The sequence below is a fragment of the Salarias fasciatus genome, chromosome 11 (genome assembly GCF_902148845.1).
Source record: "Salarias fasciatus chromosome 11, fSalaFa1.1, whole genome shotgun sequence".
NCBI lineage: Eukaryota > Metazoa > Chordata > Actinopteri > Blenniiformes > Blenniidae > Salarias > Salarias fasciatus.
Genome location: NC_043755.1, coordinates 22235544 through 22262789, shown reverse-complemented (window position 1 = coordinate 22262789; position 27246 = coordinate 22235544). Strand labels below are relative to the sequence as shown.

Genomic DNA, 27246 nt, shown 5'->3' with positions numbered 1-27246 from the left:
CTTTGTTCTACCTGGGATCTGCCTCTTCTATCACACTCCAAGCCATGTTCAACAGTTTAGAATGAGTGTGCAAGCAAGAAACAATGAGAGAGGCCCCTCACACTGATTTAACACCACACCCTGGACCGAGCCCACCTTTTCTAAAGATTTGAGGAGAGGCTTATCAGGGAAACGGGTTAATGAGTAATATTTATTAGGGGACCTCTAATGGCTCCAGCATGCTTTTGGATCAAAGCCACGCTGGTTTCAAAATCGCTAATGAATTAACACTGAGCCTTTGAGCGCTGGACTTTCGAGTATGGCCGAATGGATGGATGGATGTCCAAACAGTCGCTTCACTGAGGGTCACGAACATTTCTCAGCAGAGTCAACACCGTCGGCACTCGAGCTGCGAGGGCTGATGAGGGGAGCGGGGACTTATCAGGAACAACGGCTTTAACACCACTACTAAAGATAGCGGAGACATTCCTCCTCTGCAGCTCAGTAACTGACACAGGTAATGCAGGTTTACACTGAAATGTCTCCACAAATAAAAAGCAGTGAAAAGAAAAAGAACAGAATAATTAAGTAGCAATGAAAATGCCACAAGCTGCAAACGGTATCACTTTTCCAGATGAAAGATAAGTGATCAGGCCAGATTATTGTTTATCGGCTAAGATAAACTACTGTGTTTATCTACTGTGCTCGCCAAGAATTGACAGTGTTTGAGCAAGATTATTTGTACAATATATCGTTTGTAATACATCACCTCTAATGAGCGAGCTGGAATTTGTTTTGTTATTGGGCTTTCCAGTCTCACTTCTGTAGATCGTCCGCTTGGTGACGACTGTGTAAATAAGTACAGGTCAAGTGTGGCTGAGTTTCAGACATTATTTCACAGTGTTGTTGTTGGTTAAACAACACAAGCTGTCAGCACATCTGTAGGACATCCGCTGACTTGGACGGTGACCTTGTTTAAAACCATCTGCCCACCTTCAGCTCTTTGATTTAGTTGTTATCCTCTGTTCTACACACTGGATACTTTGAGGAATTCCTTTTTTTTTAACCATACATTTTAGCCAAAGTGTTTTTTTTTGTTTTTTTTTTCTTGTGACCTTGTGTGTAGCGGCGTCCAGGATGAACTCGGCCCTGACTCCGTTGTTCTCTGGACTGCGGTAGTCGAACAGGGAGTTGGTGAGGTAGGTCATTCCTTTGCTGCTGAGGCTGTCTCCGCAGCGGAAGAAAACCGCATCCTGCAGGGAAACCGCAAGGTTACAGAAGACGCATTAACGCCAGGAGTCACAGAGAAAACTAAGTGGAGTGGTCATAAAACACAACACTTTTCTTCAACCTCTTCACGACGATTCATGTTCTCCTCAAAATCTCGCACTCCCATGATGCTCTTCAGGCAGAGCGCTCGACAGCCGACGAAGCCGATTTGACAATCGAAGAAGGGCTCGCCCATCATGAGCACCTGGAGGAGACGCAAACAAGACTTTCACCGTCTTTTACACCAAATCAAAGAGTGATTTCATCATGATTTCCAGAGAAATAAAGTAATGCAGAACAGTGTATTTTAAAAAAAAAAAAGAGGTTTTAAGCTGCTTTTTATCAAGAGATCCTTATTATTGAACAAAACCGAAATCAAGTTTAATCAATTAAATCTATTTATTATCTATTGAATATGTTACAACAGACAGCAAAAGTGAAAATACCTGCATGTGAATGAATGGCAAACTGGTAGGCATAGTGATCAATGAGGTTAGCGTGGTTTGTGGTGAGGAGGAAACTGTGGGCTCGATGAAAGAGTCGGTGTCGGACCGCCTCCACTTCTCCTTTAGAGTGATGAATGTTTGTTTGTAGAAGCAGCTGCCGCTGCAACCACAAAGGTGTGGCTCACTTAGACTCTTTTCTTTACCTAATAGATAACCAAACAGAGAACTAACTAATAAAGTTTTTATGTGTCACCACATGACTATTACAAGCTCTAAGTCCTCTCGGTTTAACTAGCCATCTTATTGCTTTTAAAGGCTTTGGATCACACTTCACTCTCTCTCTCTAACTCTCTCTAAGCATAAATTTAATTCATAAAATCTTACACCTAGTAGAGATCTGAGGAGCTGAAAATCCTCTTCTTACCTCAACTAAGCAATAAGTGATAGTTAAATGATTCTACATCAAGGGTAAAACAGAAGAATTCACTAAGGCAGGAACGGGCAACCCATTTCGCCAAACGGCTACATGAAAAATGTGCACTACTCTTGATGGCTGAGACATAAATTCAGTTCAGTTTTGTTCAACAAGAAATATTTCTTGATAAAAAAAAAAGAAGCAGTTTTAAACCTGTTCTTTGGTGTTGTTTGTTACGTTTTCACTGTGTTGACAGAGTTTCTGTATAAATCATGATTAAACGTTACCAAATTTCAAGTACAGCCAACAAATAAATGAAAACTATATTTTTATTAACCTTTTCTTTTGGGGAACCAAGGTGTTTGACCTCAGTAAAGACCATCAGGCTGTGGGGTGTTCTGGGTCCAACGAGATTCATCCTAATATTTGTCACTCAGAAAAGAAGTAAGAGTCTTCATATATAATAAAACACCCAAAAAAATGTTTTAAAGGCCATGGTCAAAGTTCTACAGTGAGTCTTTACACATGCTTCATGTATTTCACTTGAACAGTGATTTTTCACTGCTTGGTCGTAAATTCACACTCTGGGTGACATCAGGCAACTTCTGTGTTAGTCTGGGTAAAATAAAGTTGAGTCATCAAGGACTCTTATCGTTTCTGAAAGCGTAATTGACGCTATGCTTCTTCTGTCATGTTGAATTCTGCGTCACAAAATCAGAAGGTGGTTTTTGTGGACTCCCTGGAGGACTGCTGGTCGGTGAACAATCTTCTGTCGTCATGGAGACGGTGTGCAGAGTTTTTCAGTCTCACCTCGATCGTGATTCCTTCCTGCTCCAGACACAGGACTTCTCTGGACTTGACCTTCTGGGGACTGTAGTAGCTGCTCTCCGACTGTGTTTCTGTCAGCTGACACAAAGAGAGAAGGAAATGCTTACTATGAAGGAGATGAGGCATTTAGAAAAGGCTGACTGCTTGATACAACAATTAAATGGAAGACTCAGAAATTAGATCAAAATGAGCAACATTTTTGAAGATTCTGTGAAACAATCAGAAAGCTACATGAAATCTGAATAATTAAATATTCTGTAAAAACAAGGAGACAGAAGAGCCAGGTTCCTGATGGGAATGACAATTTAGGATGTGTCACATAAAATCATTTCTTACAAATATTCTGACTCACATAAAAACATAACCAAATGAGAAAAAACTGAAAATCAATTTTACATTTCACGGACGTGAACTTTAATGTATCAAAAATAAGGAAGCCTTTTCAAGAGGAGATCTAAGTGGCTCAACATGTTAGGAGAAAACAGTAATAATGATAACAACTGGACAACATTGACCCAAAAAAGGAGGATACATACAACTGGAGAGCATACCATGTGTTGCTGTGTCTCTACACTTCACTGCTGAAACAGATCCGCGATTTCATAAATAAACAAAAACTTTGTAAGCCTTGGATGTGAGGGACGATGAGGCCCCAGAAAATAATCCATATAACAAGAAAGAATAACATCTAAACAGGGACATATGACATTTTCTTAGATCAGAGGCTGGTTGCCAGCCGTGGGACTTTTCAGTCGTTTTCTGTTCCCGGTTTGGACCCGGGCCAAAAACATTCATCAAACCACATGACAGCCTCTCTTCTCTGATTTAAGAGGAGGCCCCTCTTCGGGCCTGAGTGAGACCATGATCGCAATATGACTGTAGCATTAAACATGCCAAAAAGCAAAGTGATAATGTGCATGTTTGTTTACTGAGCACCCAGGGAAACTGATAGAAGAGGAACTGATGTATGGACGTAGAAACAGAAGAGCGGCACGGGAGAACTTGGTAAAAAAGGAGCGACACCGAGCCGTGATGCTTCTGAGGTCTCGAACCTGTGGGTGAAGGGCAGAATGTGCAGACCCCAACCCGTTCAACTTCAACACAGGAAGCAGGTGCAGGGCAAAAAACAGCTGTGCCTTATTATTCCTACTGATGGAGCGGACTCTCTCACCCTCGCTCCCTTCCTCTCTTTCCATATCCAGGATAGTTTAATCACGTGTCCGCCACAACCTGTTCAGCAACAGTGTCCGTGGCACCAAGAACAACTTCCAACGAGAATATATAACGCTGGTTTATGACGTATTTCCTGAACGTTTAATCAAAGATCACTTTCTGTCGCTTCAAATTTTTCAAAAAAGTGAAAGATAAAGTTTTGAATGAAGCTGTATGAACCAGCAAACTTCTGTCTGTCCTTCTCAGAAAACGCTTCCATTTCTGTGGAAATCCCCATCGATCCAACATGTCTGCTCTTGTGAGATCTACCCACAGATATTCAGCGATGTTTAGGAAAGCAGACCATATAAAATGCCTTCAGTTTGTGCTTGCTGAAGTGGTCCAGGGTGGATTGTGGGTTGTGTTTTAGATTGTTATCCCATTATACAGAGCCATCCTCTGGAGCATTGTTAACAGATTGTAGACTGTTTCCAGATCTTGCCCCTCTATATTTGAGTCCACACTCCCCTCCATGAATGGCTTGTCACTGGCTGCAACGCAAACCTCGAGCAAGATGAACCCACTCCTGCAGAAACGTGATGCACCTCCACTGCTCATCAATGTGTTTGAAGGGTGTTTGTAAGCAGGACCTGAAGTCTGAAACATTTCAAAATACCTACCACTGACTAAAACTACCAAACCTAAGAAAAAAAAAAAACCCTATGTTTCTGAAAAAGGAAAATGGCACTAAGTCTGGTATGCAGTGAGTTTGGCAGGTGTGCCACAGCAAAGTAGGGGAACAAATGGTCAGTGCTTAACTATGCATTAAGTGTGTAAAAGTCATGAAATTGCACCACCAATTTCCCTGATCAAAGGAGATTTCGGGAGGAGAACGTCAGCATCTAAAAATACCTCTGATTTCACGTTCATGTCCAACTCGGGTTTCGGTCAGAAGCTGTTCAAAGACGTAAAATTCCATCAAACTAAATACTTCCTTGAAGGAAAGAGTTCAAAACGTTTAAAAAAAAAAAGCCATCCTTTCAGCTGTCTGCAATTACTGGAGACGAGAGGCAATTAATTGATTAAAAGAACTCAAACAATACAGGAACAATTTAAACATTATTCAAAAAACACTGCTTGGTCTGAGATGTACCTCCACTCTACTGATCAGACACACACACACGCACACACGCACACATGCACTCTCACACAGACGAGCGGTAATGTGATCCGAAGAGCCTGAATCTGACGGGAAACACAGATGAATTCCAACTATTCTGACTGAGCGGGCAGGATTAATACCGGGGATGCATTTCTGAATAGTCACCATACCACACATAATGTTTAAATCATTAATGCGACCCGAGACGCCAGTTAGCGGTTACACCGGCCTCCGCCTCGCCGCACACAGAGACGAAGACGACCCAGAACTCCCCAGGCTCAGATTTAAGACTTAAACTGAAGGTGACCGGTGAATGTCAGGATACTGGTGAGAGGGAATGAACAGGATTTTTGATTTAAAAAAATTATTCAAGTGCACATATATTTTCAAATATTTTTCTATGTTGTTGCAAATAAACAAGAACGTCTCCAGACGATCAATGTTTTTTTTTTCCAGAGGAAACAACAATTCAGCAAAAAAGATCAGTACTTTGTACCAATTTACACAAAATCGTATAAAAAGCCTGCATATGATGGAATACGTTTAAATGCTTTGTGCCGGTTTACCTTGAAGGTAACAGAAGCTTTGGTGCAGTAGAAGCCGATGGAAACGATGGGGTCTTTGGGAGTGTGTTGCTGAGGGTTGCTGGGAATGCCTCCCGTCTCTCTCTGCAGGTATAGGCCTTCCTCCCCTTCCTCCTCTGTGCCGACGATGGCGGGGACGAAGGACCACGCCCAGGACACCCAGCCTTGGTCTTCCTCCTCGGGACTCCCGGGCTGCATGTATATATCTGGGCTGGAGCCCTGCCTTTCCAGATCCACTTCCATCCCTGGAGGACAAAGAATAACAGCAATAAGCCGTAATTCAAAATTAGCCACGCTGATGTATGAAATTAATCTCATCTCCACACTAACTTATTAGAACATCTTCAACTCAGAATAAAAAAAAAATGTTTTCCTACTCCCAAAAAAACAAGTGGATTGCATTTCTGTGTAAAAATCATAGCCAAATTTAAATTACATTCAAATCAGGGTTCAAATGAAAAATGTTCACCTCACCGTTGAACCAGTATTTCTGTAAGTGAAAACACACCGGCGAGGCAGGTTCTGAGAACAAACCAATCAAACAAACAGCAGACGTATGGTAGTAAAGTGCCTCTACCCAGTGCAGCACACTAAATTAATTAGTCCATGCCTCGGAGGCACTTTAATACGAGCAAGCTGTTTCAGCTGTCAGCGAACACACAGAAACGGTCCAGACTGAGGCAGCCTCACTGTAGCTGCTGCCAATGCTCCAGCGTGCAGGTGTGTACGTATTGGAGTGCTGTGTGAACTCCCAGCTTCGAGAACTCCGCAGAAAGACGGGATGTTCGTTCCAATGGAGGCCAGAAGGCACGTTTTGTTAGCCAGCACCCTGACAGAGGAGGACCTCGGCTGGCTCCAGTGATTCGGGCTGACAGTGAGAAACCAAATGTATGCAGATACGGGGTGGGTTGCATTTGATAAGAACCCAACAGATTTAAGCGCGGGTCATGAAAGAGAGCGGGTCCGAATGGAGCCTGGTTCGCCGTGCAGGTGAAGTATCTGATGCAACCATCTGCAGCAGATGGGGAGCTGGAGAATTGTGTAAAATAAGCTCCAAGAATGAGGGGGTGGAGGGCTGAAACCTTAACCCCACAAGCTTCAAACCAGGTGACAATGTACTTCTGAATCAGCCGGTGTCCTGCTGGTGGCGTGCATTACAATATAAACGGTAAAGTCTTCCTCTATTATTAAATCAGAAAACCATTTGGGACCTCACAAGATCTCAAAAGCGCTATGCAGCCCTCTGGTCCGGATCCTGACCCTTGCACTGGTCCCATCATGTCTGTTTCCCTACACGTTGGGATAAAGGAAGTTGATGTCAAGATACAAGAATGTGTAATCCCATTCCTCGCCGCCTCACGTCCTCTGTGAGAAAACAATATTGTCTGTGAGGTCACAGCTTAGGAATCCCAGCGGCTGAGGCGGTGAAAATTATGACATATTTTAATTAAATCTTTCACTTTGTGAATTGGCAGCTGGAAATCCCATGTTATGGCTTTTTATCTCGCTCGCTGTAGCTCAATCTCCCTGTCCGCTTCTATCTCTCATTTCTCGGTTTCCTCTTTTGTTTTCGCTCCGCGAAGCCTTTGAGGTGTCACTTCAACAACTTAAGCTCTTTCACTTCACGTCACCCTCTGACGAAACCCGCGTTTGCAATCAAAACAAAAAGCACAATTCCCAATCAAGTGATCAAAACAGAGCGGCTTGGGGAGACTTTGAAGTACTAATCCAAAAGAAGCGAGTGAAAGATTCCCGGAGAGTGATGCGAGCTGGCTGGAGTGAAGCAACAGTGACCATGCAGGTGTGAAACATCCTCTTTTCTCTACTTCGCCATGAGCGCAACCTGCCTGGAACAAAAAGCATGGTGCCAAATTGGTGAGTACAATTTCAAAAACAGGTGATTTTGACAGCAGTGGCTGTTTAACCTTCAGGGTGTGTCCAGTGTGTGAAGCGATTGAGAGGCTCAGTGTCAGACAGTTCCAGAAGAGGGGTGAGAGGAGGCAGTGCCCCTGCAGGCCAGTAGATGTCCCTCCATGTTTATCGAGGGAGAGGTGGACTGGTTACCTGACCACAATGCAGAGGCTACTGTGCCTCTGTTTAATGCGCAAGCTGGGGCTGAGCATGAGCAACACATCCATGCAGGAAAACTGATTTTATGACTGAACTGGGACGGGCTCTCTCCTCTTTTTATCCAACCAAGTGTCTCCTCAACACTTGCTCACAGACATCAATAAACCTAATGGAGCATGTTTCAGCCTAAACACTGTTTGATACTACCAGGGTGACTTTTACATCAAAATGCTTAAAGGAACAAATTTGTCTACTTTAAAGCGGGAACATGAGATTAAATAGCTTTGGCTTTGCTGTCTCAGGTCAGGAGGTTTACAATGCAGTGATAGCCTGTAAGTCTTTGGCTAATACCTGCGTGATGGTCTGTTACGTTCCACGGGTCTCTGGGGACAGTGAGGCTACACCTTCCAGCACAGCAAGCTCAAACAACAAACAGCAATAACCGTAAGAACAGGCATGCAACAGGCTGCCACACTTCAGCAGCCACAGTTTTATATTCATAATTCTTCACATATTTGTTGAAACCATACGGCTTTCACTGCCGTGACCAGCTGGTCCCTTAGTCATCTATGTTTCCAACCGCTTCATTATTCAGAGTCTCACAAACTTCACTGAATTTCTGACAGCGGGAAAGCTCGCCGTGTAATTGTGCTTGAAAATCTGCTTTGGTTAGTGACACACAAGCATCTCACACCCTTCACTTATTAGAGCTATCCATTCATGAGACACTGGCTCTCACTTTAAAAAGACACGTCACAGTGAATCATAGGTACATAAACACATTAAAAGACTTTTTCCACTTTGATGATTGGCAATCAGAAAAACACCTTCTGATGAGGGAAAAGATACAGGATATTCAGGAAACACAAATATCGGGAAGTGGAGTCAAAAAGCGCAAAACGACCAAAAATCAGACGATTATGGTGAAGTACTTTGTAAGAAACAATCACTGTCAACAGGCAACATGATACAGGAATTATACAAGCTACAATCTACGAACGATAAATATGCATGTATGAAAAGTCAGTAGATATAAGAATCAACATGGAATTGTAGTGCTGAGAAACTTCGCAACAGGTCCTGCTTTATTCCTCCAATCTGAGTCCACTGAAAGCCATATGTTCATGAACAAGCTCGGACCCCTCCCTACACGCACACACACACACACACACACCCGACTACTCCAGAGTGCACACACACTCAGCTGCCCCCTGCTCCCTTCAGCTTCTTCACTCTGTCGATTACTTCCAGCATAACAAGATCTGGGGGCGCTCGGGTTCCAAGAGCTGGTCCCCTCTTGTATATTTTTGTGATGGGATACTAATTCATTCTCAGAGGCTCGCATAGCAGTAGCATGACACCGACTCTTACATCTGGCATTGGACACTGGAGTGGAAACTGCGCCAACTTGCAGTGAAAGTTCCAGGCCAAGAGGCAGGGAGCAAGTTAGGAGGAGAGAGCGAAGGGGCTGTATTGTGTTGGGCCGTCTGCTCTCCCCTCTGCCCACCACTTCTAGTCCTCTGTAATCTGCTCCCGGTGCTACGGGGGCTGATTTGGCCCTGCGGGATCTGGGACTTGATCCTGTTCAATTTGGCAGCGACGAGGATGAGCAGTTGGGGGAAGATGCAATGGATGGCTGGGGAATGAGGGGGGGTTTATTAAGGGGATTACTGCAGCTATCAAAAGTACAATATATAGTCTGTGTATGCGTGTGTGTGTGTGTGTGTGTGTGTGTGTGTATTCTTCCAAATGGTATGCGTGGTTGTCGGTGCTACAATGATTATACATTAGTATGCAGTACGCTAACTGCACGGATGCATCTGGGCTCAACAGTTGGATGCGAGTTGTGTGTTTTCCTACGGTGCTGTAATTAAAAAGACAGAGGTGCTCCTGTGTTCGACTCCTCCAACTTTCCCCTCTCCGTCTCGCTCTCTCCTGCCTCTATCCACATGGAGGCGATCAGACACGACGACAACGGTCTGTGTTGAGTTACACGCTCCGGATTTTGTTTGTGGAAAAAGCAGGAGGAGCGCACACCATGGTCGAAGCCATGTTAAATGTCCCATTTAAGAAAACAGCAGCTCACGGACGGAACGAGGCAACACGTAGAGAGACGCGAGGGCGACGCGCTCGGACACCGACGTGGAAACGTTACATCAAGAACAGTGGATGTTGAAAAATCTGACGAGCTTAGAGATTGATAAATGACAAAACCTGAAGACTGGAAGGTTGGCATAAATGTGCAGCTACTAAAATACTGGTCTGTCTAAAAAAAATCTCCACAACCACAAAAAGATATCAATCAAAACGGTCTCGCTGGCACTCATAATAAAGTTTGGAATTCAGAAAACAGAGTTCACAGCTTTAAATTTAAGTCAAGCAAGGAAACTATTTTTAGATCATTGATTATATTCTCTACTGAGACCTGACTTACCAGGTAGACTCGCTCCGGACTCTCTGACATGAGCGGTGCCCTCCTCGCCCTCGCCCTCTTTGTGTCCGCCAATCTCTCCGTAGTAGAGGGCGATGATCAGCTCCAAAATCCGGATAAACATGGGGAGCTGCTGATCTGTGATGGACAACTTCAGACTTTCCACCATGGTCTGGATCTATTAAAAAACATGGGGGGATACAAAAGATGGCTCAGGTTAGAAATTTGGAGTTGATCAACTTTATGTTTACATGTGAAACAGACTGCAGGACAACAGCTTCTGGAGGGCTACTGTAAATAGGAAACAGGACTGTATGGATAACAAGCACACATGTATTTGAATTTGTAAAGTAGCATATCTTGAAAAAACACACACAGAAACATATCAAATCAATCAGTGAAGAGTAGGACCAACTACAAGACCTGAACTTTATTTTCCCAAAAAACACCAAAAAAGATGAAAAACACATGGATTCAAAAATCTTTAAATTTTCTTAAATACTGGTAGCTGTAAGTTTTCCTGTCAGTCTTCAGTGTGATTGTGATCAGTTCAACAAGTGATGATTCTCAGATAAAATGTACATAATTTGAGCTTTTTTGAATATACTTCGTTTGATTTAATGTATTTTGCATGAGAACACCAACTCAGCCTGTTAAAAATGGCTGTTAATGAAATGTTGTGATTATCATGTCAGCTTATGATTGATGCCTGAATAAGTGACTGATTCATGACTTCTTGTTTGGGGCTGACGGTGGGTCTCGAAATCAGAGATCTAGTTTTTGGAGCTTCTGTGCCGTTAATGAACAACTGGATGTAAGACCCAGAGCTGAAGCTTAGAGCCTGAATGTGAGACGAATTCCCTTTCAGACCTATTTTCAAGAAAAAAAAAAAGTTTTTATGTGAATTTCTAAGTACTTGATGAGTTGATGCAGTGAACAGCCCCTATGATGGCTCCACCAACAATGAGTGAAGCACGACGGACAGATGGCCCTGGACCATGAATACACAAAACGTCAACTTCCTGACTGAAAAATAGTTTTTGGGGAGATAGATCTGAACCTGCTCCACTGAAATTTCTAAATTACCTGAAATGTTGGACAAGTCAAATCTTAATAGAGACCACTTGGTAAAAACGAAGCACCGATTAAACTTGAGCGACACATCCAGTTATTTGTTATCTTGCATTCTTGTGTGTGGGGGGAAATGAAGCCTGGCCAAAACAAGCTGATATCTTCCATATGTATCCCCTCAAAGCATTCAACAATGGAGTGGAATAAGTCATTATCCTGCTATTGATACCAGTAATTGAAACCCTTCCAACATGCCGCATAATGGGATAAAGCTTTGAGTGCGTTGCTCACTTTGATGACAGACGGGATCTTAGAGTTGATGTTGTCGTAGGTGAAATGGAGCCGCGTTCTGAAGGAGCACTTGTACAGCAGCGGGTCCTGGTAAAACTCGATCTTTCCGCTGGCGTTCCGCTTGTCCAGGCACACGGTGCAGTCGGCGAAGTTGATGACTTTTCGCAGGACCAGCTCTGGAGCTACGCGCAGTGAAAAGAAGAGATGAACACACTGAAGACGATATGAACATGCCGTCAACTTTTCGAAAGTTTTTCAAGAGCAACGGACATAAAACGTCACCAAGCCTGAAGTCGTGACGTTAGCGATGCTGCCATGAAATCTAACAAACAAGCATTAGCCTCAAGGTCATTGCAAACCAAAATGCAATGGTTATAGGACAAGTTTTTGGATTTTTCACTTTATCTTTCACCAGATAGTATCAATAAAATTGTTTTATGTTGAAATGTTTGGTACCAATTGTTTGGTTTTGTGAAACCACTGATTTTTTTTTTTAATTATAGTCTGTGCTACAACAAAGAAAAACTTTCACATTTAAATTTCAAGGTTATTATGCCCATATTTTACCAGTCTGGTCCACTCAAGATGAAATTGTGCTGTATGTGGCCTCTGAGATTAAACAGGGTTTGACCCCCCCTTCATATAGAGAGAATCACGACAGTGAAGTGTGATGGAATATGTATAAACTGTATTGACTGGATTGAGAAGGATTAAAGATCACATTCAGCACACAAGCTTGTTCTTGTGTAATATAACGCTCTGAGTGTGTGTGTGTGTGTGTGTGTGTGTGTGTGTGTGTGTGTATAGGGGTTTAACAGATAAATTCAAAGGAAAATAGACTTTTCTGTTTTTGGTACGCGTCTGTGATTCACTTTCCCTTTAAATGATAACAAGATATCATAAGTCAAGAATTATTTCACTCCCTGAACAGTACCGGTAACTGTTGCTCTTATCTTCACTGGCTTCATATTAAGTAATGATATGAGTGTAACGGTGCGATGAAAGTCCGTCCACAAGGACAATTGTTCCTATTAATGAAATGTCGTGACGCAAACAAGCATAAAACATAACAGTGTCTCCATGCATGTAGGCTGTAAACGGCCCACTAACAAAAAGACACACTTAAACCTGCATACTGGTGTCTGTACCGGTAGATTTACAAGGTAAACCATCGACCAAGGAATGCTATCTGAGATTACTCACCGGCGATGTCCATGAAGGCCCTCTCCCACACGTCGTCCACTGTGTAGCACTCGGCTGAGGTAATGTTCACCGACAGCACGATGTCGTCTTCCACGTACTTCAGGATCAGGTTGTTCACCACGATGTTCACGTTGTTCACCACACGGCGGATCAGACTCTGCACGTAGCCTGCAAGCACAAAGGCAAATACATCCAAATGTAAAATAAATCCACATAAAACACTCGGAATTATGGAAAGACAACCTTCGCACAGAGGGGCACAGCAATTATGCTAGCATATGTCTAATAATCCATTTGAACAGATTACACTGTCAAAGACAGAAATCTTGAGCTGCATTCCTTTAAATTCTAAGCTAAATACCACTGACCCCTGCCATCCTCGTGGGCTCGTAAATAAGAGGAGGTCCTGACGTGTTATTTTTTGCCACAGTACACCCGCACATGACCTGTGGAAGTATTCATTTAAAAAAAAAAAAAAAGTTTTCAAACCTCACCCTGCAGGAACACCTCTACAAATCCTGGGTGAATTTATGAATCTCCAAAGGCCGCTCCTCTCCTCTAAGACGCAAAGTCCTGTTTAACCCAAAGCTATGCACACGCTGTCTAATATATCCCTCTAAAGCCCATTAAACCATTTAGGAGCCTGCATGTTCCTCTAAACATTAGCAAGCCTCACTGCACACACACATTCACAAATCAAAATACACAATTTTCGACATAATTACACAAAATAAAGGTATTGAAGTCATACTGGTCAGAAGAATTTTGAAGATTACAATAAAAAACAGCGTGTTTTCACTTGATGTGCCCGTGTAAACGGGGTCTGAATGGCAAAATCAGTATCACAACAAAAATAGTGCGCAGTAATGTTAAGGTCACGATCTATACTGACAGTTTCATTCAGTTCACTTCAACATATAAAGAGATTTAGAGGCTTTCCAATGGTTATTGTGAGCAAGTGTTGGAAAAATCAATTTCTACCAGAGAAAAGGAAAAGGAGCAGAGAAACGGGTATCTGGCGGGTGAAAGGTGGGAGGGTGGCAGGTTTTCTGTACAGGAGGTGAGAGGATGTGGTAACCAAGAGAGAGCAGGAGAGAAAAAGCAGCCTGACAGATTGGGTTTCAACGGAGCTGGGGGAGCCATCCTACAGTGTTACCACTGCCTTCTAATGGCCGGAGTGACGCCCAGAAACAGAAGCTTCGCAGGAAAAACATACATGGTAAGGTCATTACTCAACAAAGTAAGAAAGAACTTAAAATATTACAGACAGGGGAGTTTCGACCATAAAATATGAAAATATACAGCAATAAATCCTCCTAACCACAGCACCAATGGCATTATTCATTCCTCCCATGTACTGTTAAACACAGTCGCTACACGTTAAAACATAAAGCTTTAATGCTTTTGCCTTATTTTCCAAACCAAATGTTTTTCTTCCTGTATCTACAAGTCTGGCGCAGGGCACAACAGAAACGATAATTAGGCCCAACTAAATGGCGCTGTTGATGAAAATATTTCTATGAATTGGTTAACTGTCCTGCCACTTGTACGCGGGCCCAGCTCCGTATTAGCATAATCCAATTGACTAAACTCTCCTGAGTTTGCTGCCTGCCCAAACACTGCGGCGGGGGAGAGAAAAATGACATAATGTAAACTCCACTCATAAACGCAATGTGTGTTCATGACATTTGTGCGTGGCCTCGCACGCATGCATGCGCTGGCTGCCTCCGTGCGTGCATGAATGTGGTTGTACGCGTACGTTCGTGCCTGCGGTTCTGGGGTCAGCCGGAAAGCTGCTGTCGCACCTGCAGCCCGGGCAGTAAAACTCGGCACTTTACCTCCTGCTATTTCCCTCTCTGGATCTAATTTACCCATGTCAGGGTGTCTTTCTTTCTCTCAGGCACCCTCTCACACTTGCTATACCTCTCCTTGCCTTGCACCAAGTCCGAGGCCCCGGGTCCGTCTCTCTGCAAGCCATCGCGCAGCTCTGAACTTCTGTAAACAATTGACACAGCCAGCACCTGTGCTGCGGCCCACAGGGAAGAAGCCCACTTAAAACTGTTCAACCATAAAATGACTGGAAAAACTAGCTCCTTTATGTGATCTAGGAACAGGCCAAGTGCTCTCTTCTGTGCAATATAGTAAAGAAAGACTATACTGTACATGCTCACCATTTTTCCCGTATGTGGAAAGTATTAGCAATGTTAAAACGTGCCCAGTTATTAGCTATGGAGGGACAGATCGAAAAAGTCCATCAAACCATAAAAATGTTGAGCGATGATCCTTGTTGTGGTTTACAGAATTGAAAGAATGTATTATTTCTTACCTGAAATACAGAAAAATAAAAAGTAGCACATGAATCTCACTTCAACTGCCAAAACCTTGATAAAATAAATAAAATACTGCCCTAACAGCTACCATAGCAAATAATCAGTCATAGTATCATAGTATGTTGTTAGCCCTTCAATCAGCTTTGAGGCCTCTTAGTATAAAACTGTAGAGTCAGAAAACCCAGCCATGCATGGTACAGCAGGTCTCCAGAGCAGAAAAAAGCTCTCCGTGGAGAGAGCTCCAGCTTTTACCAGAGTGGGATATTCTCCATCCTTAAGTAGCATTTCCGAGTAATACCACAACAGCTGCTGCATTTATTTTCTGAGCAAAGACCCCAGTACCAGGACAGTAGTAGCACTGGGCCGTGGACTTATCACAGCGGTGTGTTTGCATTTCAGTTCAAGCAAATCTCAATCTCCTGCAGTCGCACGCATACTTACGCATGCAGTGGAAGCAACGCAGCTACACTCCTATTTTGCACCTAACTGTGAATAGAGAAACTTTCATTATGGGAAAAAAAAAAATACATGAAGTGAATGGAAAGTTTATATTTAATATCATTAACTTCCTCCTTGCCTGTGAAAAATGATTGCAGAAAGAACTGGCTTCATGTTGAAATTGTAGAAATTTTCAGCAGTAATTGTTGTTGGGCTTTTTTTTTGTTTGTTTTATTTTTTTATTTTTTTTGTGTGAAAATACAGATATTTTCATTAGGTATACTTTACACCTCAGGTTATATGGCACTATTTTAGGGGTCTGGCCCACTCAAGAGGAAATTGGGCTGCATGTGGCCCCTGAACGTGTTTGACACTCCTGATCTATGGAAAGCTGAAAGCAGTTAGTTCAACATAAACTGGGGGAATTCTCTCCAAATGCATTCTTTTACCAGTGGATGAAACTCACTAATAAAACTTTTGTCAGTTGGTAACAAAACAACAACAATAAGCTTTTTATTAAAAAATAAAATCATCCTCTAACATAACAGCTTCTTTCCAACTGAGACAGAAAAAAAAACAGTTGAAGATAAAGTGATGATTTATCAGAATAGCTTGGTTTTGAAAACTTCATGTGTGTAATATTTGCTTCTGATTCTGGTAACATGTTAAAATCTTTATTTCAAAGGAACTCAAAAAACTAATAAATCCTTTCAAAGTCATATAAAACAAAACACATTTCCAAACGTGTGAAAACAGCCAAAGCAGGAATCTCTTAGAGCAGACAAATGTGGCTCTCAAACTGTGGCCACTGGTCCCCCACAGGCAGCGGTAAACATAATCACTCACAGAGACGCCCAAGGTGGAAGCACTTGGTCTTTGTGTGGCTACCAGTCCCATGGCATATGAATTAACATCCCTATTTTCCTCCACAGGGTGAACAAGGAGGATAAATCCATTCAATATGTGAGAGCTTAGGGCCAAATGACTGTAAAATTGCAAGGGGCTGCTTTTTGGTGTTGCCATGTTTTGTTTTGGTTGCTCTAAAGGAAAGCTGAGATGACAACATGGTGGCTCGCAGACAGAGATGCTCACAGAGAGGTAAGAAAGGGCCATGCTCTGGGACGACAATGAAGGTGTGCCTCAAAACATCCTCATCCACAGCTTTGAGCGTTTCACCGTTACTCTGAATATCACAATTACTGCTTTTACTGAAAAGTTTTCTGAAAATATAAACATTTTCATCAACTTTGAGTTTAAATTTAAAGGTCAATATAGCACCACTTTAACCAGTCCAGGTGAAGCAGAAGTGGCCTGGACCCCATAATCAGGACAACACACCTGAAGACTTTACATAACAGTGTGCACTGCTGTGCCCTGCCCTCACTTTGAACAAAGAAAACATCCTCTAACGACATTAAGGAGTCCTGACAGGTTTGGTTTGTATCTTATTCTTAGCAAAATATTCTCTGTCTGACTCATTGCAGGTTAGTTTTACCTCATCTACCTTTTAACCTCTACCTTTTAATTAGCCAGGCTGGGATTACAGCATTCAATTGCTTCCTCTCCATTATTGAGGTGCTGCGGCCTTTGACCTGGAGTTGTCTCTACAGCCAGTAATGGGTCGAATCAAGGCCCGCCGGTGCAACAGTGGTCACACAAAGAAACACAGTCACGCAGACACACCTGGGATATGTGTTGGAGGCAGGCCCGGGGGGACATGCTGTGGTGTGAGGCACCCTGCTTTAACAGCTGGGGAGAGATATTATCTTATAATGTCAAGCCTGGAAATGGATCCTCCCCAGATACAACCAGCCAGGAGTGAGAGTTCATACATTCATGCATAGTAGGGCTCAGGGAGTGAACCTTTGGTCATTAGACTGGCCTATCTCTTACAGCTCCGACCCCCTTACGCTCCCGGTGTGTTTTCTTCCTCTCTGCTGTCTGAAGGTTCGTTCTTTTCTCCATGTTTAAATCTGTGTTCGTCACCCTCTCCATTATTCTGACGCCTTGCATCTTTTTTCTTACTCGTGAATTGCCTTTGCCAGCATGCATGTAAAACATTTTTAAATAATTGAAGCAAACAGACAAAGCCTTTCTTTGTGAGGTGCAGTAAAGTGTTGCAGGAGGGTAGGTGTGGACTCCATGGCCCTGTAGGAGGCGTGTGGTCAAGTGGCCTTGTTGATAAGAACCATCTCTGGGTGATTTATCACGGACACATCCCCCACACTTACTCCAGCTAATTTACACGGGAGAAAAACAAGAGCGCTCATCTAAAACTGCATATTCACTCAGAGTGTCAACCTCTTCAGGTTTGCTAACAGGCTGATGACTTCAGGTGAAGTTTTGTCGCGTTAGCGGGTCTTGAGTTTTGTCGCACCACCCCCACCCAGGCCTGTCCTTGTAGCCATTTCCCAAGCAGGGAGGCAGAACAGCCTCACTGGTCCCAGGGCTATCACTCACCTGGGGGCAGATCTGGGTCGCTGGGGGCCGCCTGCTGGAGGCGGCGAGGCTTGGCCACAGCCTTGGAGCTGTCTGACACGCTGCGACTGGTGGAGCTCGAGCCGCTGTCGTGGTCATCCTGTGAAAACAAACAAAATCGCAAGTGAAGTTAGAGATTCAAACTCGTGCTTTTTTTTTCTCATTGAAGCCAAACCAACACTAACATCCACTCCGAAATGTATTGGATGTTTAAAAATCAGACTAATACTAGCCTATACTATACAGTAGAATAAAAGAATGTGGCAATATTTGTTTCTGTAATCAAAGTTGCATGGAATACTCTTTACTACTGTCAGAGGAACAAAGGTTACACCCTAAGTAATCTAATAGTTACATCTGGTTATGGAGGCCAATCAAATTATGGTGGATTAAACATTAGTCCTTCTCCATGGGGGAGTGATTGGAGGAGTAACACCACTGAACCAAGGCCCATCCCTCACATAAACCTTCCCACTAACCTTCCTCCTATCCTCATTTAACAACCATCCCCATGGCCTCTACAAATAAACTCCGGTCCTTGGATGAGAAAGGTGAAGGTCTCTCCTCCACAACATCACATGTCAACTGCTCTCGAGAGACAGGCGGACTTTAAGCCCAGGAATGCAAAATCTGTGAGTGTGTGTGTGTGTGTGTAGGGCATATGATGAAATGAACATCCCCTTCAGAGATGAGCTTAAAGATAAACAGGATGGGCCAACATTGGGAGAGCAGAGGTTATTTATCTGGTCAGCTCGCAGGGACTCCTGGGTGCTCTACAGCGGAGACGCGAAGAGCAGTTAACGCAGCAGAGATGTGAAGAAAAGCAGACGGAATAACGCAAGGACTTTCACTAGATCTACAACTAGGGCAAATGTAGTTTTCTTCAAGAAGTTAACTAAAAAAAAAAAAAGGAACATTTTTTTAGAATTCTGTGTTACGACTGAATAAGTTAGAATTCTTTCCCCAACTTTGAAGCAGAATACCAAAGCTTTGGTATCCAACGTCATCAAGTGAAAAACCTTGGAGAAGCTCCATCAACAATAAAGAGAGTGACTATGTAGACTTGTAAAAATTCTGAAAGTAGATTTTCACCTTCTCCAGATTGTCCTCTTTCCAATGTTTAGGAGGGATTTGCATGTTAACAGCTTTGGACTCAACAGCTCATAATCAAAGGTTACGGGAATAAGTTTTGTGCTTTTGCAAGAAAATGACAAATTTTAGTCCGAAGAGGACTTTAGCCAGCACTACTATAAAAACTTGCTTCACCGTAAGTGACGAGGTTGGAGAAGCAGGGTGGGAGACTCGCACAAATATCACACTACAACTACAACTGTTCGACTGCAGCTCCCCTACAACTACCATGTGTGATAACAAATACCTCATATTCAGGCTCTGGGTAGACAAAATCCTGCAACAAAGAATGGAGGATGGAAGAAAAAATAAAGCTTGTCAGAAAGGGAGGGATACAGGAACAGGTCACAGTCGAGCCGTTTCTAAAACCAAGAAGTTGGGGAAACACTGGAGAGCTGAGTGAATTAACACCCAGTATGGCATTGATTAGGGGTTAGTGCAGCACAGTAACCTTTCAGAGTCGGGCTGGGTGGTAACCGGGAGATCCGAACAAAGAGAGAAGGAGATCACATGTGTTCAGCATTTAAGTGTCTCAGGAGTCGCCCCTTATCCTGACTTATCCTGACTAATGTAAACACTGGAAGTGTCAAAAGCAAATATATTTAGCTACTCCACACACACACACACACACACAGACACACACTTCATTGACAAACACTTCAATGTGTGAAAGAAAAGCCGCGGCCAAACTTTCCGGGCCAGTTGCATGCTGCACATACTGTACATTCGCACGGCCCGCACCATCGACACACATTGTCAGGTCAGCTTCTGACACCATCTAATGTCAATGGACCCCTGTGTCTCTTTGTGGTTGTGTAAGAAAGATTTGGGTTTTAAACATACTGTGCATAATTTGCATTGTGGACGGAGTGACAGGGAGGTAAGTATCCCCCAGTGCAGTAAAGTAAACACGCAATAGCCAGAAGAGATGAGAGACACTGACAGAAATATTTACACTCGGCCTCGGTGGCAGAGCGGCAGTATGCGAGCTCTCTCCTCCTCATCAGCGAGTGGTGGGAATTAGCAAACAAATGGGGGAGGAATAATAAATATTCTATCCAGGTTGCAAAGAATGACATCTGGTATATAATATGATGTGAATTAGTGGCTGTTTATTCACACTTTGTACATTTTTCTTCACTTCAAACGAAGAACCTGGTATATCTAAAGACATTACAATAAAAAAAAAAAGTAAGACTATACACAATGTGGAAAAAAAAAGGCACATGTTGCAGTGTTTAGTTTAGATCACAATACACTACTTGAGCACATTACAATTAGAAACAGTCTCCCTCCCCTGAAGACTCCCATATCTATACCTAAAGGAATGCGTGGCCCGGCAAGCCAAGAGTACACTGAGTTCAACAGCTTGAACTGCCTCTAAAGAACAAGACTGCCAAATTTGGAAGTAGCGCAATTAAGCGCTCAATGTCACCGTGGGCAGTGAGCAATTCTCCAGAGGCGAAAAATGCCTTTTCAGAGGGAAGCCCTGGGACAAATGAAGCCTGCCTCAGCTGCTGCCGGGTAAACTGATCCCCCCCAATGCCACGGCAGGGCACAGGACAGGGAGGAAGGGATGGAAGGATAGTGAAATAAAGGACAAGGGAGGGAGGAGAGGTAGAGATGTGGGGAGAGAGAGAGAGAGAGAGAGAGTGAGGTGGAGAGAAAGGGAGGGTGAGGGGCAGATTCCCCTGAAGGCATTTCAACTCAGCTGCTGACCAAAGATGACAGTGGTTAAAAGAAAAATAGAGACAGGAAACAAAGAGATTCATGGAAAAAATACAGACACAGAAGCCGAGAGCAAAGAAGAAAAAAAAAATGAAGCGGTGTGAGTGACAGGCCGAGGAGACCCCCTACTCAGAGGGTAAGTGGGCACCCTTGGAGGGTTAGGGCACAGGAAGGCCAGCCGTGACCCCTGTGGCCCCCCCGCCGGCAGACGTCTGGCTCAGCCATTGACCGGGAGGCGGTGCGCCGGGCCGGCGTGCGGGGTCAACACGCATGAGCCGCTCAACACATTAGCAGAAGCCCGCCGCCACCTCCAGCTATTAGGAGCAGCACCTCCACGGATACGCGGCGCAGTTCAACTTGTGCAAACAAACTAAAATAACTCAGTGATACCAGAAACCGGTGAGACCGTACGTGACACCAGCACCAATTTATTTAAAGTGACGTGAAAAGTCTAAAAAAGTCAAGGGGGTTTTGATTTTTCGAGAAGTGGGACGTTACTGTGTGTGATGAGCAGGCTTTTAAAGATGATTTTAAAAATAATAGTAGCTCAAAATGTTCTTCTAAATAACTTTAATCCTGTATAATGATGTGAGGACAAAATCCTGGTCTCTTAGGCCTCATCTCTCAAAAAAAGAAAAATAAATACATGCAATTTATTTTCATCCTTTAAAAATATCCTTTATTTTTAATATACATTTTTCCTAAACAAATTCTGAAGCAATTTTTCAATTTGAGTTTAACACACAGGGAAAAATGTTGGCAGCCGGCGTCCCCGCATGCCTGATCTTTGAAACCCAAACATTTTTAAAACTGGTCAATTTCACACAGTTTCAGCAGATTAATGGGAGCATGCAGACCATTGCTGGATAAACACACTCTCTGTTATTGTTGTTTTTTCCTCCGCAGGTTGCTAGCAAACTCATGCTGACATCAAAGCAGCAGGCCTGGAGATTGGAGGCCGGACAGGGGAAAGCGAACGCCTACGGAGTGAGAAAATAAATCAAGGAAACCCAATAGCTCCTTATCTCAGACAAGCACCCCCCCCCCTTCCAAACTAAATCACTCATATACAAATACAGACACACACTGTGTCTGACAAGGAGAAGCCCTGTGCCCCATGTCAGGGTCCAAAGAGTAGCAACCAAAACCTCCACACAGTATTCACACGTTGTGCTCTCAGGCTTTTTTAAAAAATAACTTCAATATTCACCAAAGCACAGTGAACACCGAGTGCATCAAACAAAATAGAAATAGAACAGTAATCCATCATTAATCCCAGAGGGAAGTTCTTTGTTTTGTTCATATGTGGTCGTGAAACAGTCTCTGATGAAGGAATAGGTTTATCTTTTGGCCCTTTAAAGTGTATTGCTGTTTGAGGTTTTGTTTCATTCCAATGCATCGTTTTTGTTAGTGCTGTCAATTTTAATCGTGATTAATCCATTGAGGTCTGCCAATTGGGTCAAAGAAAAGAACTAGAGGATAATAGCGTTTTTTCCTGACATTGGGACTGATTTATGAGGATTAGATTCTTCATTGCAATTAATCTCAACTTTAAAAAAGTTAATTGTTGACAGTTCTCCATGAATTAATCACGATTAATTGCGATCAATGCGATTAAATTGCGATCAATGCGATTAAAACTGACAGCACTAGTTTTTGTGTTTTCGTCTCGGAAAAGCTTGGCGTTTTAGCAGCAATACTTTGAAGACGAGTTTACATGAAAACGGCAAGAGACATTAAATAGGATGTAGTTAGCTTGTTGGGCCACGAGTTGATGCTGCTGGTTGTTTTGTAATAAAACCACACACACACACACACACACACACACCTGCAGAAAAAAAATACACTACAAGTATTGACAATACCAAGGACACAGACATTTGCATGGACAGATCAAAGTTGGATTGCTAATGAGGGAGACTCTCAGCCTTCAAACTTGGGTGCTGTTGTAAAAAAGTGACCGAGCACCGCTGTCACGTAAACAGATCACGAAAACACGACAAAAGTTCTGCGTTTCCACTTGAAATCAGTGTAAACGGGGGCCTTAATCTTGTGAAATATTCTCCTTGTTCCTTCCTGATCCCGAGACCTTCTTTGCCTCCAGCAAAGTCCTCTGGACTTGGTGGGTCATTTTCTTTATCAGCGGATTAGCTTGTCCTTGCTATCTTTATCGGTGTCGCGCCGTCCTGAACAAGCAACTCTGAAACTTGCTTTAATCGAGTTTTCAAAAGAAAGGCTTCCAGCCGGCACTCAGAGGAATGCAACAGGAGGAGTAGCTTGTCGTTTCAAGCACATGTCACAGTTTGGGATGCTTCCAGTAATGTCAAATGGTATGCAGCCACTTCTTCTTCACTTTGCATTGATGGCAGTCCCAGTGGAACTTGAGGAAAAAAACACAAAGGAACAGAGCTCATCGTGACCAGCTCAGATTACCCTCTTTTTAGCGTCCATTGCCTTCAAACTCATCCATCAGCTCAACTGAAAATTAGTTGCTAATGGCTTTTTAATGAAACGGTAACAAATGTAGACAGCTATTTTACCATGATTAAAGAGAGGGGGCACGTTTTCTCCTCTCCTGCAGACTCCGGGAGGCTAATGCCAGCTCCAGCAGCGAGGGCAGAATTTCACATAATCGCTCGAAGATTTCAAACAGGCAGAAATGAGCTACGTTCGCTCTTCATGATATTATTACGCTCTGTAATTTGTACACCGGACACCAACGCGCCACATCAGAGGCGAAACGCTAAAGATAAATACTTGTATACAGCGCCACACGCAAATCGCATGGGCGCAGTCGCACATACAGCCCAAATATAAAGAGTCGCACTTTAAGAAGCACTGTAAAGCTGTGCAGCTGGAAACCGTGGCGGATTGAAAGGATTAGAGCCTGAAATTAGCCCAGATGAATATCAGATTGTGTGACATTCTGAATAATTATCTCAATGAAAACAGCTCATTATAAATATGTAGTCTCCTTCCTTCTCTCTCTTCTTCTCGGTTACAGTAACTAAATCCACTACTGGAAAAGAATATCTCCATTTACAGTGGATACAGAGCGCAAATTAATTACAGTCGTGAAACGAACACAATGCACCATGGAAGACTAACTGAAACCGCATATTCCTTTGCCATCTTTCTGAGTAAATGGGTGAGTCACGTTTAATACCACAGCAACTTCTCTGGAGTTTCTGGAAAAAGCACAACTCCACAGGTAGCCAACCAAAACAAATATAAAGCCAGTTTGAGATTTCTGGACCTGTAAGACATGAATTACATGTCAGAAATACACTCGACATTCTAATAATACACTGACATTTAATAGGCTGCAACTTTTATAAAACAGCAATAATGTACATGTTAAAGCACACTTCGGAAATATACGAGTCAATTAAATGGATGTGCTAGTTCCACGTAAAACGTCTGTAAAAAGTGCGTTTTTCGTTTGTGAAACCACACGCCACACCTCTGGAACCTGCGTCTGAGGTCACATCAACGACAGACAGTCCATAAATATATGAATCAACCCTTGGCTCGCTTCTAATCACTGCTTTTTTCTTTATAGGAAATATAAATGATCTGTAATGCGTGTTGTTTTAAACCGTCATTCCTCTGTAATTACTGCAACCACAACAGAAATGAAGCAGACTTGTGGGATTTTTTTTTTCTTCTTTCTTTTCCAATCATTTAAAGGCGGGGGGATGTTTACAAGGTCTGTAATACCAGAAGTGTTACTAAGCACATTTAATCCCTGTAAACTGCTAGAATGAAAGCTCTGGGATAATTTGACAAGCAAATGCCGTCTTTCTTTCAGAAGCCCAAAAATATAGCGTGTCCATTACGGAAAGGGGGGGGGGGGGCGACGACACAGACATGATTCCAAAGCATCGGCCAAAAAGCAAAAGTATAATTACTAAACTATTTCACTCAAAAGCAAATCACAACACTGGTGATGTCAGGCAGTGAGTTTCTGCCAAGGCTGCCTCCACCGTACCCAACTCAGACTGGCAGTGCTTAAACTCTCGCTCCAACATGCCCAGAATAACCACGACGACAAACAGGGATCGCAGATACACCTAACGAGAATAACCACAGGGAGCGACTCGGGCCTCCGGCGTCACCTGAGACGCCCCAAACACAGTGACTGCCACTGACTGGGGAAATGTTTTATTTTTTTTTTTAAATAAAAAAATAAAAAGCCACTTCACTTTTTTTTCCTGAGTCTGAAACAAACGTGGAGTCAAGATGAGCACTGACCTTTAACCTTTCCTCTTTGGGTCAAAAACAATCAGCCCCGGTTTTTTTCTGGGTTCAGTTTCAACTGGTTTTGGTTTAAATATCAAAAATATTTTGGGGGCTGGGTCATACGAGTGAAGCTCACTGCCAGCTCACAGCGATCCTGTGTTTACAGCACAGTAGCCGATGCCACTCCAGTCAAAGTGTGCATAATTCTCCATTAATCTATTAAACCTCAAAGCCATTGTATTCATGCATGAAATCGCTTTCTTAGAGAACGGCTCACAACAGTAAGCAGGTCAGCAGTAATTTTGGGAAATCTCAGATGGCAGCCCAATTTCATCCGGGCTAACAATGTTTGACTTAGAATTTTTGGTTTTGAACCAAAAATTTGGATGTAACTTAAATCCCAAAACTTGATAAGAAGCCAAGAACAGGCTGGTGACTACTAATGATGTAGATGCCTCGAAGGAATGTGGAGGCGATTCAACCTGCTTCCAAATGAGTTCTATGAATCTCCTCATCTTTATATACTATGATCTGGATTTACCAGAGTTTTGAATTTTAAACAGACATCCAATACAACTAAAAAAGGAAGAAAAAAAACGAGACTCAAGAAAGAAAATGGTGTCATAAATGAGAAAATGAAAGATAAGGGAATAGGAAACTAAGACAGAAAAGAAGGGATAATCAAAAGAGAATGAGACATGCAGAGGGAATCAGAAAGAGGGAGAAATTGTTCCTGATTTAGATCTGAGAAGCTCTGGTCCTTCAGATGTCTCCATCAGCTAACCACAAGCCCAGGCTGAGCATGTGAGGCATGCTGCTTACGCTGGCACAGCTACCCCCTAATGCTAATAACTGCAATGTGTTAGCTACAATAAAACACTCCGCACAGACCCCTGACAAACGCACACTCAGACATGGACATGTGAAAAAAAAAAAAAAAAAAGCACATCTTAGGCAAGTTAATTACATGGCACACAGGGGAATTCCCAAGCACAGAAATAGCTTCAATACTAACCTGTTAATTTCTAATCCAAATAATCAGCACGCCCCAATAATTGTGTGATTGATCTATTTGAGCAGGCTTTCTTCTGCTCAATATGAGGTAATTATTTATCTTTACGAACGATTAAGAAAATAGGCATCTAGGAGGATTGCTTCTAAATTTTTATTTCAGTGAATTGCTGAAAACTACTTGCAGGAAGTGATTTGAAAATAAAGTGACAGCTGTCAAAACAGAACCGTCCCTGCTTCCCAGCTCCCCTCATCTTTTCAAATGCAATATTAGGCACATCGTACCAGACATAAGCGCCGGTTGAACAATGTTTAGCACCAGCCCTCTAAGACGAGAGCGAGCAAGAGGCTGGGGCGACTCTGACAACTTAATTGGACATGTGAGGTGCAGCTGGAAGGCACAAGCTGCTGAGGCCTGACTGTTCTTGGAGACTATCAATGTTCTAAAAGCGGCGAGATAAAATAAATCAAACGGAGAGAAATGGGAGAGGACTTTCCGTCGATGTTGTGAAATACCGGGGCCGCACTGCCAAAGGTTCCAGCGTGCACGTGGAATGCAGCAGGCGCCGTGTTTGCATAACTTCGATACATTTCTGATTTCAAAGCGACCGAGGTACGGTCAGCTTCAACCAGCTCAGAGGCCAGACGGAAAGATGTCCACTTTACCTGGAAGAGAATCATTACAACCGCATCCTTGTAACATCCTGGAATCATAAGATAGTTTCTCCATAGATCCCAGATGCTTCACTGGTTTTTCATGAAACAAAAGGAGTCAGAGTTTGATGTTTGCTTTAGGAGATATGAATATGGTTTCAATATAAAAACACTGATTTTGATGAAGACGGTATAAATCTTTCCATTTTGAATTCTGGGTGTTTATTATGTTTGCAATTGGACATGTTACTTTTCTGCATAGTTGCCTTTTATTTTCTCCTCCACCGCACAGAGTGGCACATCGTGCACTTAGTCATGTTACATTCTTCCTCT

General features: G+C 43.0%; 1 protein-coding gene across 2 annotated transcripts in view; it reads right to left on the bottom strand.

Annotated features, from left to right (window-relative positions):
- vps13b (vacuolar protein sorting 13 homolog B) overlaps nt 1–27246 on the bottom strand; it is a 312159-nt gene that overhangs the window by 273238 nt on the left and 11675 nt on the right. For both annotated transcript variants that reach the window (XM_030102906.1, XM_030102905.1), the window contains exons 4-11: nt 18130–18247; nt 12902–13069; nt 11699–11880; nt 10340–10514; nt 5818–6080; nt 2920–3015; nt 1331–1453; nt 1095–1232 (exon numbers count right to left, since the gene is read on the bottom strand). In XM_030102906.1, the coding sequence (XP_029958766.1) occupies nt 1095–1232; nt 1331–1453; nt 2920–3015; nt 5818–6080; nt 10340–10514; nt 11699–11880; nt 12902–13069; nt 18130–18247 (1263 nt within the window). The remainder of the gene's footprint in view (nt 1–1094; nt 1233–1330; nt 1454–2919; nt 3016–5817; nt 6081–10339; nt 10515–11698; nt 11881–12901; nt 13070–18129; nt 18248–27246) is intronic.